Genomic DNA, 16,727 nt, shown 5'->3' with positions numbered 1-16,727 from the left:
GCTAAAAAGTAAAATAACAATCCAATTAGGAGAAAAAAAACAAACTACATATAAATACAAGATTTGAAAATTTGGGGGCTTTAAAATGAATCTGTCGCCAGGTTTTTGCTACACCATACGAGAGCCACATGATGTAGGGGCAAAGACCCTGATTCCAGATATATATAATCTAATGGGATGTTTGGGATGCGGGCAGGGTTACACAGAGCTCATGAATATGGAGGACTACATAGTAGTAGTTTACTAGTCCCATATTGATAATCTCCTGCTGATAAAACAGTGATTGTATCAAAGCTACTGTATTAAAGCAAGCAGCCTAATAAGTCCCTAAAAAGTCCCTAGTCTCACTTTATGCCATTGCTGTGTGGGAAATTCCCACGCAGCAATGGCATAAAGTGAGACTAGGGACTTTTTTTTTTTTAAGTGGCGGAGGAATACAGTGCGGAAGGATACCTACCTTCCGTCATTGGATTCCTGCAGCCCGTAGAGAACGGCAGCATCATCTGATGCTGCAGTTCTCTACCCAAGATCGTCGTGGGACACACTCGTGGACTGCTTCGGATCGTGGGTGAGTATTTTTGTGGTTTGTTATGTTAATATTTATCCCGGAAAAGACAATGGCTTCGGGGAACAATGTGACAAGTATTGGTAAGTATGTTACTCTATGTTATATGTACTGTATGTCTATGTATGTATTGTATGAATGTATTGTATGTATGTAGTATATATGTGGTATGTATGTAGCATGTAGTATGTATGTAGTATGTATGTAGCATGCATGTAGCATGTAGTATGTATGTAGCATGCATGTAGTATGTATGTAGCATGCATGTAGTATATATGTAGTATGTATGTAGCATGCATGTAGTATATATGTAGCATGCATGTAGTATGTATGTAGCATGTATGTAGTATGTATGTAGCATGCAGTATGTATGTAGCATGTATGTAGTATGTATGTAGTATATATGTAGTATGTATGTAGCATGCATGTAGTATGTATGTAGCATGCATGTAGTATGTATGTAGTATGTATGTAGTATGTATGTAGCATGCAGTATGTATGTAGCATGTATGTAGTATGTATGTAGTATATATGTAGTATGTATGTAGCATGTAGTATGTATGTAGCATGCATGTAGTATATATGTAGTATGTATGTAGCATGCATGTAGTATGTATGTAGCATGCAGTATGTATGTAGCATGTATGTAGTATGTATGTAGCATGTAGTATGTATGTAGCATGCATGTAGCATGTATGTAGTATGTATGTAGTATGTATGTAGCATGTAGTATGTATGTAGCATGCATGTAGTATATATGTAGTATGTATGTAGTATGTATGTAGCATGTAGTATGTATGTAGCATGTAGTATGTATGTAGTATTTTTTTTTTTTTTTTTTTAACATTTAACACATTAGCCGGATGATGGGACTACTACTGTCCCATCATTGGCTAATGTGTCAATCACTGTCATGGTAGCAGGCATCGCCCGATGGGACTTGTAGTCCCATCGGACGATGCTTGCACAGACCCCCGGACATCAGCACAGCCCCCCGGCAGGCCGGCACAGCCCCCCGGCAGGCCGGTACAGACCCCCACAGGGTGCACAGACCACCGGCAGGCCGGCACAGCCCCCCGGCAGGCCGGTACAGACCCCGGGCAGTCCACACAGCCCCCCGGCAGGCCGGCACAGCCCCCCGGCAGGCCGGCAGAGACCCCCGGAAGGCCTGAAATGACGGCGCATCATGATGCGCACACACCGCGCATCATGATGACGTCAGGCCGTCAATCAACTGAACTTCCGATTCCGATGCCGAATTCCGATATTGAAAAAATATCGGAAGTCGGTATCGGAATTCCGATAGAGCAAGTATCGGCCGATACCCGATACTTGCGGTATCGGAATGCTCAACACTAGTCACTAAAAAAAATTTAGGGTCCATCCAATGAGGTCAAATGAGATGAATGAGGTCATCCAATGAGATCAAAAAATGTTAAAGGGCTTGCCCACTACTAAGACAACCCCTTTTTGAACTAAATGTTTGGCCCCAATAAAATAATAAAGCCTAAACTCACCTTCCATGCTGGCGCCATTCCGGCAGTGTTGGCACTCGCGGTCCCGGAGCACTTGTGCAGTGTTGTGACACATGAGCCTAGCGCCCAATCATCACTGGTATTGCTATCTCCACCTTCATACAGATTGAACCTGAAGAGGAAGTCCGGGCCTAAGCTGATCTAAGACTTTCTCTTCAAGTTCAATTCCTACGAAGGCGGAGACAGTGACGCTGACTGGGCGCCAGGCACAACGCGTCACAACAACCGCACAAGAGCTCCGGGACGTGAGTGCCAACACTAATGGAATGGCGCCAGCACGGGAGTATATATATATCCTTTCTCTATATTATCTCCCATCCCTCATTTCAACTTGGTGGAACGTGTGTCTTTTTTAAACCATCCTAACTAGGTAACTCCAGCATTGTCTAATACCAACTCACCCACCAATACCCTTCCACTCCTCTGTACTGCCATTGGGATCCCCATTGGTTCCTCTTCCATAGGCGGATGAAAGTGATGGGCCGCAGCGCTTACATATCTGTACAATCGGAAAAGGATCCGATTATGGTCGTACGGGCACGTGGCTGTTGTAGTCGATCACTGGAAGAGGAAGCAACGAAACTGGAGGGAGAGTAGGGGTATCGGGAGGGGAGTATGTATTATTTGTTGTTATTTTTAGACAATTTGAGGTTGTTTTTGTAAATTGAAAAAGTGGACAACCCGTTTAAAAAAAAAAATTTTTCAAGAAGTGTATTGAAAAAATTTTTTTTCTTGTGTAGAAATCAGTGCTCCTGTGAACCTTTGACAGCTCCCATCATTGGTATCGATAAGATCTCTGGACCTGTATGAATCCTTTTCTCCATCTCGAGGAAAATTTTAACCATTTTGCAAATTTTTACTCTGATTTCCAAGGTCATGTTTTGTTTTTGTAATTTGTTGGACTGTGTATAATCCTGTGCAGTATGAAGAGGACGTCCCTTATGGAGCGGGAAAACCGCTTCAATATTTGTTGCTACATCTACTCATTAATGATGAAGGAACTAGGATGATAAGGGGTTGCCAGAAATGTATTCGAAAGACTAAAGGGAGCTGTAAGAAGAGAAATAAGCATGGCTGCATTAAAGATAAGTAAGGCTAGTTTCACACTTGCTTTTTTTTGCAGCGCGTTTTTCCCGCAAAAAAACGCATTGAAAAAACGCATACATAAGCATACAACTGCTGCGTTTTTTTCAAGCATTTTTATGAGCATGCATGAAAAAAACGCAGCGTTTTTATGCGTTTGTATGCGTTTTTAGTGCGTTTTTACCGCGTTTGCGTTTTTTTCCAACATTTTTAGGTGGCCCCCACACTACCCAAACCATGACTTTACTAACCCTAACCCTGACCCTAACCCTAACCCTAACCCTGACCCTAACCCTAACCCTGACCCTAACCCTTAACCAAATCATACTTAACCCTAACCCAAACCCTAAACCCTAACTAACCCTAACCCTAACCCTAACCCTGACCCTAACCGTAACCCTAACCCTGACCCTAACCCTAACCCTAACCCTAACCCTAACCCTGACCCTAACCCTTAACAAAACCATACTTAACCCTAACCCTGACCCTAACCCTAACCCTAACCCTGACCCTAACCCTTAACCAAACCATACTTAACCCTAATCCTGACCCTAACCCTGACCCTAACCCTAACCCTAACCCTAACCCTAACCCTGACCCTAACCCTTAACAAAACCATACTTAACCCTAATCCTGACCCTAACCCTGACCCTAATCCTTAACAAAACCATACTTAACCCTAACCCTGACCCTAACCCTAACCCTGACCCTAACCCTAACCCTAACCCTGACCCTAACCCTAACCCTGACCCTAACCCTTAACAAAACCATACTTAACCCTAATCCTGACCCTAACCCTGACCCTAATCCTTAACAAAACCATACTTAACCCTAACCCTGACCCTAACCCTAACCCTGACCCTAACCCTAACCCTGACCCTAACCCTAACCCTAACCCTAACCCTGACCCTAACCCTTAACAAAACCATACTTAACCCTAATCCTGACCCTAACCCTGACCCTAACCCTTAACCAAACCATACTTAACCCTAACCCTGACCCAAACCCCAACCCTAACCCTGACCCTGACCCTAACCCTAACCCTAAACCCCCTTAACTAACCCTAACTCTAACCCAAACCCCTAAATTCCATGGTTAAAAAAAAAAAACGCATATGCAAAAAAACGCATACATGAGCATGCCAGTGCGCACATATGCGCATCCATAGGCTATAATGGACATTTTTAGCGCAAAACGTGCGCATTTGTGCGCATGCGCTTTTTTGCAGGGCCAAAAAATGCAACATGCTGCGTCTGGAAAATACCAACGCACACCCCAAAAAAACGCAGCACATGAAAATCGCATACATGCGCTTACCAGCGCGCAGGTATGCGCACCCATGTTAAATATAGGGGAAAAAACGCATGCGCAGGTATGCGTTTTTTTCCAGCGCTAAAAAACGCAAATGTGAAACCAGCCTAATACTAGCTATGTATAAGCCATTACCAAAAAGTATTAAATACAATATTATGTTATGAAAAAAAACTAATAACGCAATTTACAAAAGTATTCATTTAAAAAATGGGTAATGAGTTCTCTTAATTTTCATTGAAGCCGATTTGATCTTAATGGTCGTGTTGTTTTCCATCCATGTGTCCCACTGGATGCCCGATATGTCCACACCTCTAGTCACTCGGTGGAAGCCATTCAGATTGGCGAGTCCACACTGGCTGAACCACCAGCCGCTCCGGCTCTTGTGCTGGCTGCAGCTGGTCACTTTGGTGCCATTGAAGGAGCAGGAAGGATAACAGTTATCGTTGTCCATATCATATGTGCTGAAGGGTAAGGCATTTTGGTTGTCCTCTTTCCGGTTTCCTCGTATAGCATCACCTTAATATGAAAATGAATTAATAGCAACATGTCTGTGCAGTTTTAGTGTAAAATACATACTTGAAAGGGTTCTTCAGGAAAGGGGAAAAAAAAGAAAAATTGCATTATAGATAAATTCCTAAATACCTTTAATTATTAAATCACCCGTGCTTTGTCTAGGGAGGTATTCACTATAGAAATACATTTTTTTTGTTGCACTGACAGACATCTGTCCTAGTATGTTGACTATGAACATGTGCACAAGAAATCTCCAACTGCTGTCCAGGCTGTCTATTTGATCAAATACTAGAGATACCAGGGGTGCTGAGGTAAGAAGAGGCTGCTCACACTGCTCTCCACCCTGTCTATATGATCTAATACTGGTGATACCAGGGGTGCTGAGGTAAGTAGAGCATGCTCATATTGCTGTCCTCCCTGTCTTTACGATCTCATACTGGTGGTATCAAGAGTGCTGAGGTAAGAAGAAGCCACTAAAACTGCTGTCCACCCTGTCTATCTGATCTAATACTGGAAATACAAGGAGTGCCCAGGTAAGATGAAGCTGCTCACACTGCTGTCAATCCTATCTATCTAATCTAATACTGGTGATAGTAAGAGATTAGGTAAGAATAGGCCACACCCACTGCTGTCCACCCTGCAAATCTGATCTAATACTGGAGATACCATGGGTGTTGAGGTAAGAAGAGGCTGCTTACACTGCAGTCTACCCTGTCTATCTTATCTAATACTGGAAATATCAGGACTGCTCAGGTAAGAAGAGGTTGCTAACACTGATGTCTACCATCTCTATCTGTACCACAATGTACACTGCTGTCCATCATCTCTATCTGATCTAATACTGGAGATACCAAGGATGCTGATGCTAGATGGGGCAATTCACACTGCTGTCCACCTTTTCTATTTGATGTAATACTGTGGATATTGGGGGTGTGGAGGTAAAAAGAGGTCCTGCCTTTCTTTATACTGGAGATACAGTGGGTACTGAAATAAGAATAGGCTGCTCACACTGCTGTCCACCCTGTCTATCTGATCTAATACTGGAGATACTAAGAGTGCCTAGATAAGATGAAGCTGCTCACAGCGCTGTCCACCTTATTTACCTGATCTAATACTGAAGATACCATGGGTGTTGAGGGAAGAAGCGGCTGCTCACACTGCTGTCCACCCTGTCTATCTGATCTAATACAGTAGATACCAGGAGCGTGAGGTAAAAAAGGCTGCTTGCACTGCTGTCGAATCATCTCTTTCTGATCTAATACTGGAGATACAAGAGGTCCTGAGGTAAGAAGAGGTTGCTCACACTGCTGTCCACCATGTCTGTATGCTAAGTGGCTGGTGTAACATGAAAATTTCCTTTAGCAGGTAATGTAAAGCTAACTTCAGGTCACAGCAGCAGAGCTTCCTACAACACATCCTCACAAACCCTTGTCCTGCTAACATTTTAGATGAGCTTTCTGTCAGTGTATAAAGACGTCCATTTTAACATATCAGGCCGGGGTCACACTAGCGTGATATTCATGCTGTGTCAAAAAACTAGAGAAGTGCGAAACGTATTGTACAGCGTCATCTATTTCACATCAGAGACAAATAACTAGTGTAAATTGGATTTTATGCATGTGCTGGGCTGCAATGCCAGGTGTTCTTGAAGTTGCTTCAAAGCCACTGTGGAACCCGTGCACTCAATGGATTAATTATCAAGTAAACTGATGCAAGTTGGGTAAATACTTTTGGGCCAGTACCATGGGTTGTAAACTTCTTGATTATGCTGTACAACATGGACAAAAGAACATCAAGCTCTCTGGAGATGGGCTTGTAAACTTGAGAATGCTGATATTGTTCAATAATTTTGGTCCTCAAATCCTCAGACAGTTCTCTTCTCCTCTTTCTGTTCTCCATGCTTAGTGTGGCACACGCAGACACACAATGCAAAGATTGAGTCAAATTCTCCCCTCTTTGTCTGGTTTCTGGTATGATTTTCTTATTGCCCACACCTTGCCACGGGTGAGTTTGTATGAGCATCACATGCTTGCAACAAAGTTGTTAACCCACAATTTTGCCCGGCTCATTTTTGGAGATTTGCATGAAATTATGTCCAATTTGCCTTCTTTTCTCTGTTTTTTTTGTGTTGTTCCAGCTGTAGTGTAGTGGTGTCTACACTGTGCAGTGATGAGGCAGTGACTCAGGAAAAGTTCAAAGTAAACGTAGTTTAATGTCCAAAACTCACAACATAAACAGCACACGGTATCCTCCGGATCGCAGCTGGGATAACAAGACAGTCTGTATCCGTGGGCGACTGCACTGCCGTGTATGCTGAGCGGTGCCAGGCCTGTTGGTTCCGCTGGGCTCTGTGTTGCTTCACACAGGCTGAAGCTTTGGCAGAGCCTTCTGCTCTGCAGGTTTGTAAAACAAGACTGACACACCCAACCCTCTGCTGCCTGGTTTTCACAAGGAACCTGTGGCTGTAGGCCACACGGAAGACATGGTCGTGAGGAAACGGACCTCCCCACTACCATCCTGTAGTCCGCTTCAAAAATAAAAGCCCATGGCAGGTTTTCTTAAATCTGCTTTGAACAAATAGCTTTCCCAAGACCAAAATTACTTTTATTTTGCATTACAATCACAGCTATTCCTGTGACTGCAGTGCAGTCCCGCAGCCTCAATACACTTCTGTATGCATCCTGGAGGACACATAGCGACCCACCTCACACAATACACAGAAAAGAAATAAATAAGTGTATAATAAAAAGTGTAATTTCAATAATTTTCTGGGAGAAACACTTTATTTTCTGGAACAATTCCAAGGATGCCAACACTTTCGGCTGTGACTGCAGAGATGGGGCTGCTTCATGAAACAAAGCCTTTATAATTCTTACCTGACAGCTGTCAAGTCTTAGCAGCTTTTCTGAATAAGGAGAACACCTGAAGAATGCTTTACCTGCTGTTCCGAAGTAGCGTCCAACATGCATTATAAAGGCTGTCTTCTCATCTTCGATCCAAAAGTTATCATAAGTGGCATATGCCGACGAGCCATCTTCTGCCTCTAAGGCTATGTTCAGCATAAAGCTGGTGTTCTTCTGATTTAGAATGCAGAATGTTTTCTTCAAACCTAGCCAGAATTCACCTGCAAATAACAAAACAATGGTAAAGAAAAACATTAGATTAAAAAAATATGAAAGTAAAACCTGAAAGGAGTATTCCGTTTAGATAATCCCGTTTCATTGCAAAGATTCCCCCTACATTCCTAAATAAAAAAAGTAATCTCATGTTGGAACCCCCCAAAGGTAAACTGTAAGGGATGGAGAAACCCAGGATCAAGTGTTTAATTTTCCAGCAACACCACCACAGGGTAAATGATGCATTACATGGTGCCCAACTGAACCCAAAATCCCCCCCGTGTAACACATGGATGTGCGGGGTCCTACAGTTAGATAGACACTCTTTGGAGCTGCTTCCCAATTGTGGTCAGGTCTTCTAAATCAATTTTATTAATTCAGAATCTGTGAACAAGGTATTTTTAAATGGATATTATGTACTAGACATCATTTAAAGCAGATCAGTCACCAGATTATACAATACAAACTGCATTCAATTTTTAAAAAAGATCTTATACATAATGAGACTGGCAGGCTTAGTATGAAAATCCAAGTCAGAATGGCTGTATAATCCTTTATGAAAGTTACACTCAATCTAGCCTGATTGGCAGATTCTCAATGACCCTCCTCCCTGCTGAGATCTCACACTGCTCAGTACATGGTGGTAGCTCTCAGGTCGAAGCTGAATACACTGGGACTAATGAGCTCTGTGATGCTTTAGCTGGACTCATGAAAAGCTTGTCTTAATATCAGGATTTTATGGCCACTATGACATAGATTTGCAAAGTAAGAATACCAGCTTTATCAGGTCTAATGTCTCTATCTAACAATGTGTACAGTTTGTATAATGAAATCTGATGGCAGATGTACTGTAAATTTTTGTGCCAAGTACGGATAGATGATATCTTCCTGATTTCTGTTGGTCTGATTGTTAAGATGCACAACATACGCAAGGATGGAGCGAGCATAGTCTGAATGAAGCGGAGGTTGCTCATGTGCCCCTCATCTCCATTCATTCTCTAGGAGGCTGACGGAGATACCAGAGTACAGCAACCAGCTCCATTCAAGATGGAGCTCTGCAGATCATGCTTTCCAGTTCCAGAGCCCCATTCTTAGAATCCTTGATGTTCCCATTGGTCAGACCTCCAGCGATCACTAAGTTATCCTTTAACTTTATTGTAGGAGATACTATTTTGGGAATAAATATTTAAAAAATTCAAGTGAAACAAAGAAATACAAAAAAAAAATAGATATTTCGAGGAAAATAGGGACATCATTACCACAGACAGTTAATCAAAAATCCAGGTTTGTCCCTGGTAACTAGCAATCATTTTTGAGTGTACCATAGGACTGCCTGCACAAAACACATCTGCCTGCACATTATATAGGATTGCCTGCCCATAAAACAGGACTACCTGCTTATAACACAGGACTGCCCACCAATAAAACAGGACTGCCTGCCCATAATGCAGGACTGCCTGCCCATAATACAGAACTGCCAGCCCATAGCAGAGCATTGCCTTTCCAATAACACTGGACTGCCTGTCGATAACCCAGGACACTCTTTCTATAACACAGGACTACCTGCCTGCCTATAACACTTTACTGCCTGTCCATAATACCAAACTGCCTGCCCACAATATAAGATTACCTTCCAAAAACAGAAAACTGTCTTTCCATAACCAAGGGGGTTTTAAAAGTATTTCATCCTTTTGTTTAGCCATATTCTCCATATGCTTAGTAAACTGCTGCCTGAATGTAGACCTACGAGTCAAAGGGGCTGAATGATTCAGTGCAAAACAGACTGGCCAAAATGTGCTGAGAAACTTAGTGTGAAGGAGATTTAGAGGTTTTTTATATAATTGCTGTACAGGATGAGTAGATGCATCTATTGTATATATATATTCTACATAATCTGACCACCAGCTGCTCCATTAATTGGCTGCGGTGTTAAGGTTCTGGCCAGACTGGGAGAAAAAGAGAGGAAACTGGTGGGGGACCTGACCAGTGGGACTGTGGAGTGATGGGAGATCTATGGGTATGTGCTATATAGTTTTGCATTAATTAAAGGAGTAGAAATCCTTTTACACTTTGGTATGTAATATTAGGCCATTCAACAGGGAGATTTCTAACCCAAATATATTGCAATGAAAAGTTGTACCACTTATACAACACAGATGAGTTGAATTGTCAAATTCCACTCTATCTAGCTAACTCAACTCTGCTATAACTGTCTTTAAGAGAATGGTAGAAAGAGTGAGCATGATATCAACCAAAGGTACAATTACCTGACAGTTCTCCGAATCCATCCATGTAGTCCGGCCAAGTTCTCTGGAAATCAATGGTTCCATCAATTCTCTTCTGAAGAACAGTCCACCCCCCGCCTCTATAATCCATGTCACAGAAAGCCTAGAGAGACGTAATGATGAATGAGATGTATCAGCTATGTCCTCCATGCTATGCACTGGTTTATTAGTTATCTAAGCTTCAGGCCATAATCCAGGAGGACCTCAATGCTGACACACAGACATAAAAAGCTAGACTGCAGTTTGCCAAAATGTATGTCAGTAAGACAAAATCCTTCTGGGAAAGCATCTTGTGGACAGATGAGCCCAAGATAGATCTTTTTGGTAAAGCACATAATTATACTGTTTACCGAAAATGGAATGAGGCCTGCAAAGTAAAGAACACAGCACCTACAATCAAAAATGGTGGAGGTTCAAAGATGTTTTGGGGTTGTTTTGCTGCCTCTGATTTATTAGTTATCTAAGCTTCAGGCCATGAGCCCCTCTTAGACTTTTCTTAAAGGGATTTTGCTTAAGTAGCATAGCTCTGTTCACTGTGTAATGGCCGCTTTTGGGTACTGCAGCTCGCCTTATATTGGAGTGAACGTGAGCTGAGATGCAGTACCTGAGAAATGGCCACTATACCAGTTCCAGATCTGTAGACCGTATATGTTCAGCCACCGTGACAACTGCAAACAGCTATTCTCTGAAGGGTGCCAGATGTCGGATTACAACCATTCTGATATTGATGACCAGTATAACAGTAGTGGATGACCCCTTTAACATCATGTTGCTTTTAGGTCCACATTTACAGTATGTGCAGATTAATTTTTTAATATATCTTTATAACGGTCAAAGCTTTCATTTTACAGTAGCTGCATGTGACTTTCATAGATATAAATGTAAAAAGAACCTATCAGGTCAGAACGTCACAGGCCGAGCAAGTTGTCAATCAAGTCATCAATGGGCATGACTAAGATCACTGGTGTTACTGCTCAGTGCTGCCCCCCCAATCAAGATAAACAGAGAGGTGTGCAGCAGAATTATGTTATTACTCTCTGCTTTCTCCAATGACACCAACATCATTTGGAAGGTAATTACGATCTTCCTACACGAATGTTAGGTGAGCCCACTCCATCAGCTAACTCTGAGCTGGTCAATGAACCCCTAAGATGCCACGGTCAATAGCAACAGCAGCATCTAAACACAAAACCCTATGTGTTTCTATGCCACAGGGGTCACTAACAAAAACTAACAAATTTTCCATTTTTTTCCCCAACTTTATTTAGCATATAAAATAAACAAAGTTGACCGGTCAATTACATCACTTGTGAACAAAGTAAACATGAAACCCTCAAAAAAAATCTGGCAGATTTGCAACTGATAATAATTAGTGCGTTCTTAAGTGCATATAAGTAGTGTCCAGTACGTTTCCTTTAGCAATGACAATATTAAGAAATCAATAAACTTAGAGAAAGTGGTAAATAATGACTAGAATTTATTGTTTTTCTTGAGTCTCCTTGCACTTATACCCCATGGTTTGTGTGCTTAGGTATATGGATTACATGCGTGCAGGCAATATTGCAAAACTGACTACGTCAAGACAAGGAAACTAATAACAGGACTGCCTGCCCATTACATAGAACTGCCTGCCCATTACACAGAACTGCCTTCCCATATTTCAGGACTGCTTGCTCATAACACAGGACTGTCTTCTAATAATAACTGAGGACTGCCTGCCCATAACAGAAGACAGCTTGCTCATAACACAGGACCGCCTTCCCATAACTCAGAACTGCTTGCCGATAACATAAGACTGCCTGCCCTTAACACAGGACTGCATTCATATAACACAAACGTAACCCAGGACTGCGCGCTCATACCAGAAAACTGCCTGCCCATAACAGAAAACTGCATGCCCATAACAGCAGACTGCCTGCCCATAACAGAAAACTGCATGCCCATAACAGAAAACTGCATGCCCATAACAGAAGACTGCCTGCCCATAACAGAAAACTGCATGCCCATAACAGAAAACTGCCTGCCCATAACAGAAAACTGCCTGCCGATAACAGAAAACTGCATGCCCATAACAGAAAACTGCCTGCCCATAACAGAAAACTGCATGCCCATAACAGAAAACTGCATGCCCATAACAGAAGACTGCCTGCCCATAATACAGGAGAGGGATGAAAACCATAAAGGGCTGATAACCTTGGTAAGAAGGATGGATATATAGTCAGAGGTAAAGCTTAAACATGAGCATCTTTAGGGTAAGTTCCTAGATACTCCAGACCTGGCTCTATCTTACCATACTGAAAACGTGGGTGTATTGGGCAAATTTACCACGATTGGCATTTTATATACACCAGTGTAAAAAAAAGATTATTGGAGTACTTTGTGCAAATTTATTAAAAAGTGCAATCCAGTTAATAAATTTGGTGCAGTTTTAGACTGTACTAATGTGAGAAAATTAAACATGCAAGGCCTGCAGGTGCAAATATCAGTCAAAATTATGCTATTTACTAGCGTAACATCTATGATGATTTGTATATGTAGAGATAAACTTGAGTTATGCTAATGCAGGGTTCACCAACTCCAGTCCTCAAGGCCCACCAACAGATCATGTTTTCAAGATTTCCTTTGCATTGTACAGGTGATGCAATTATCACCTGAGCAATACAAAGGAAATCCTGAAAACATGATCTGTTGGTGGGCCTTGAGGACTGGAGTTGGGGAACCCTGTGCTAATGAATGGTGACAAAAAGAGCCAAATAAAATATATATTACCCAGATCAAGAAAACCAGCTTAAACGACCGAGAGGGGTTGTCTCATGCATAGTATGTATTAATATTTGACACAGAGGCTTTGCCAGAAAAAGGAAGAGCTGCTGAAGAGATTGCTAGCAGGCTGTTACTGTCAGGAACACCGCACTGAACTTGCTCACTGAGCCAGAGCGCGTGTCCTGAGTAAAGCGAACAGTGCTCAAAGATACCTGTGGAGCGGGCAGCAGCCGAGTAGATGCGTACTTCAGAGCCGCAGGACCTGAAGCACGTGACTGCTAGGGGCGTGGCCTAAACTCCACAGAGCTAGGAGCTGCAAGACAACTCCTAGCAGGGTAACTGCGAGAAAAAGTTACCAGGGGGCATGGACAGGGAGAATAGTCAAGACGTAGCCAATGAGTCACACACAGAGATAGCTGCAAGGTACAAGAGGGGCGAGCAGAGAGTAGTCAGGTCACAGGCAATGAGTCATACACAGAGATAATAACGCAGTACAAAATCAACAGGCAATCTCACAACGGGAAACAGAACCGGGTCAGAACCATATAAACAAGCTATAGCAACAAACAGGCACACAGGGGTCAGCACACTAGGCCAAAGGCAAAAGTATAACTGGCAGGGATTGAAGCTTCCCAGGGGTTTAAGAAGCTCTCCCAGAACCAGAAAGAGGCCACAATTATTAACCCCAGTTGTGCAGGTCAAAACCTGCACCGAGCTCCAGACATTAACCCCAGGTGTGCAGCTCAAAAACCTGCACTGGGATCATGACAGTTACAAGTGTCAAAAAGGAGTTGCAAGAATCTCTAAACGCCAGGTATTTTGAGAAAACCCTCTTCCAGCAAGAGAAGTTACAACTGTTTAATGACAATGTTTGCATTGTGGAAACATGTGCAATTTCCTTGTCAAGTACGAGTTAGACATGAGGCCAGTACTGTTACTGTTCTAGTTTGTGTATGCTTGAAAAATTTTGGCCATACTTCCTTGTGGTACTTTATGACCACTTTTTTCAACTTTTGGCGATTATGATGCGGAAATAAAACATTTTGTACAATTTACAACTTTTTCAAAGTTTGCGCACTGTTTGCAAATTTTGGGAATATTCGTTCAGTTTGTGATTTGGAGCTAAGTTTACCCCACAAACTGGTCTAAAGTGCTCGAAAAATCCGAGCCTGGGTGTGTAAATCATGCGCACATCTGTAGGAACAGGTCAGAAGACATCCAGTAACACCAGAAGCTTTGTGTGACAGACACCTTAAACTGTTCCCAGACAGAAAACACTGAAGTAATTTGCTGGCACCACAGCTGGAATTCACAGCGAGAAATACAAGTTTACGAGACTGGGAGGACAAAATGTATGATTTACTCTTCTAGTATACAATTTATAGCTAACAATTTGCAGTGCTCCTCCAGGATACAATGTTTATAATGTCACAATGGATTTTACTGGCCCATAATAGCTTAAAACCACATGTAATATACAACGCCACGGGAAGCACTGACCCTTTAATTGGTAGGATGTCTATGACTGACCATAGTAAACAGGCAATCAGTGTGTGACATTATGGACAAGTCAATGTGGCGGTGCTAAATTACTGATTTGTTGGCTAATAGCCAAACAGAAAACTAACTGAATGAAAACTAAAACAAAAAAAATTGTAAGTGAAGATGGCATTCATCAGATAGCTGAGAATGAGCAGCCCATGAGCGAGAGAAGTTTGCAAACCAGAGGAGCCAGTAAGCTGATGCCTGAGTGTAAAGAGAAAGCTTGGGAGATTGGTACATGAGAGTTGGACAGAAAAGTGGCACTGGTAATTGTGTATGTAGACGCAATCATTTGCAAGTTGTCAGACGAGCTACAGCAATTTACTGCTGCCAATAGAAACCACCAAGAAAGGGCTTGTCATAAGCTTATTGTGTACTGTGCTGCATTACGTTTGACACAGAGGCTGTACCAGTTAAAAAAAAAAAAAAGGAAGAGCTGCTGAATTGGTTGCCAGCAGGCTATGACAATTGTCAATAAAGAGTCACAAGAATCTGTAAAGTGTTGAGCAGTTGCATATGTGAGCGGTCTACCTCTGTGACCTCATGCAAGACTCGATAACCACCAAGCTTCCTTCTGCCATGCCTATGAGAATAAACACTATCATCAAGAGCCACTACACCCGATAATATATTTAAGGGAGTGCAACAACACCCAAGTACCACAAGTCAATAACAGGTTCAATCAAAGTCCAGGTATTTGTAGAAAACTGTCCTCTTGCAAGAGAAACTACAATTGTTGAATGTCAGTGTATGCATTGTGGAAGCATGCAATTTCCTTGTCGAGTACATGTTAGGCATGGGGCCAATGCTGTCATTTTCATAGTTTGTGTGTAAGTGGTGCTCTTAAAGAGATAGGGTCCTAATGTCAAAACGATTTTGACTTAAACGGTTTGGACCATCTGGTGATCAGGGACAGTTTTCTAGAACATGTAAATGTTGGCCAGCAAGCACATTTGTATCTATGCAGATCTGGAGTAGGAATCCAATATGACATGGACAATTACAGACAAGTGGATGGTGAAACACCATGAGAAATGCCTTGGAAAAACAGACTGTGGCCGGGGATGGTAATGACGAGCTATGGGTGTGGGTAGAGAAGGATGAGCTCTAGGGGTTCCTTGAGGCTCATAAGGTAGAGCCCGCACACTTAACTAGTGGGTTGCGCCTTTACAGCTGGATGGACGGGTAAATGTTAATGTAAGATATGGGCAGAGTACAACTCATGCAGTAGATTGCATGCCATAGTAGCACCAAAAATAGTACTATACTGTAAATGCCGAAAACCTGCTGCATAACCGCAACACATTGATATGGACAAAGGTAAGACAGTAGAATCATTATAACCAGTGCAAGGTAAAGGTGAATTGTTTGCTCAAAGCAGCCAATCAGGTCCTGTGTGAAGTGAGAGCCGTAATAGGTTCCTGTGAGCAACTGATCCCAATTTTTTCCCGCACGAGCAGTTGTTTGGGGTTCGAAAACATGGCTATTTTATTCTAGAAAGAGCCCTAGTCGTTTCCATGATCGTATTGGAGCTGAGATATATTGACGTTAAAAGGTTTTTTTTCAGCATTGATCTTCACACTGCTACAGCCCTACCTCCCAACCTCTGGCTTGGACCAGGGACATGCCGGCAGCATTGACCCAAATTATGCGCTCACAGCATCGGTGGAGAGCCAGGGCACTGAATGTGGCCAGCTTGGAAAATAAAATAGCAATTCCTTCAGCTTCAGAGCAGAACTTCCATGCTTGATTGCTAAGAACATGTAAGAGCTTTGCTCCTTTCCCCCACAGTGGTGGTCGGTAACCTTGGCCACGAGCAATAAACAAGAACATTAAAAATATGTCTACTCTAAAGCATTCTAAGTGTTTTTAACAGGGAAATTGCAATTTCTTCATTTTACAGGCTCTTTGCAATTGTTCATCATCTAGGATGTTGTGACAGCTCCTTTAACCCCTTCACGACCTTACAATTTTCCGTTGTTTTTTTGGGGGGTTTTTTTCCCGCTGCTCC

At 42.4% G+C, this 16,727-nt stretch overlaps 1 protein-coding gene across 1 annotated transcript in view; it reads right to left on the bottom strand.

The window, feature by feature from the left end:
- Positions 1-4,266: 4,266 nt before the first annotated feature.
- ANGPTL5 (angiopoietin like 5) overlaps positions 4,267-16,727 on the bottom strand; it is a 60,220-nt gene continuing 47,759 nt past the window's right edge. Inside the window, exons 6-8 of the mRNA XM_073582936.1 lie at positions 10,394-10,514; positions 7,949-8,134; positions 4,267-5,013 (exon numbers count right to left, since the gene is read on the bottom strand). Of these exons, the coding sequence (XP_073439037.1) occupies positions 4,694-5,013; positions 7,949-8,134; positions 10,394-10,514 (627 nt within the window). The 3' untranslated portion in view covers positions 4,267-4,693. The remainder of the gene's footprint in view (positions 5,014-7,948; positions 8,135-10,393; positions 10,515-16,727) is intronic.

Source organism: Dendrobates tinctorius, unplaced genomic scaffold, assembly GCF_039654945.1.
Source record: "Dendrobates tinctorius isolate UK_male_01 unplaced genomic scaffold, ASM3965494v1 ptg000075l, whole genome shotgun sequence".
Lineage (NCBI taxonomy): Eukaryota > Metazoa > Chordata > Amphibia > Anura > Dendrobatidae > Dendrobates > Dendrobates tinctorius.
The sequence above is the reverse complement of the archived record's forward strand: the minus strand, read 5'-3'. Positions and strand labels throughout refer to the sequence as shown.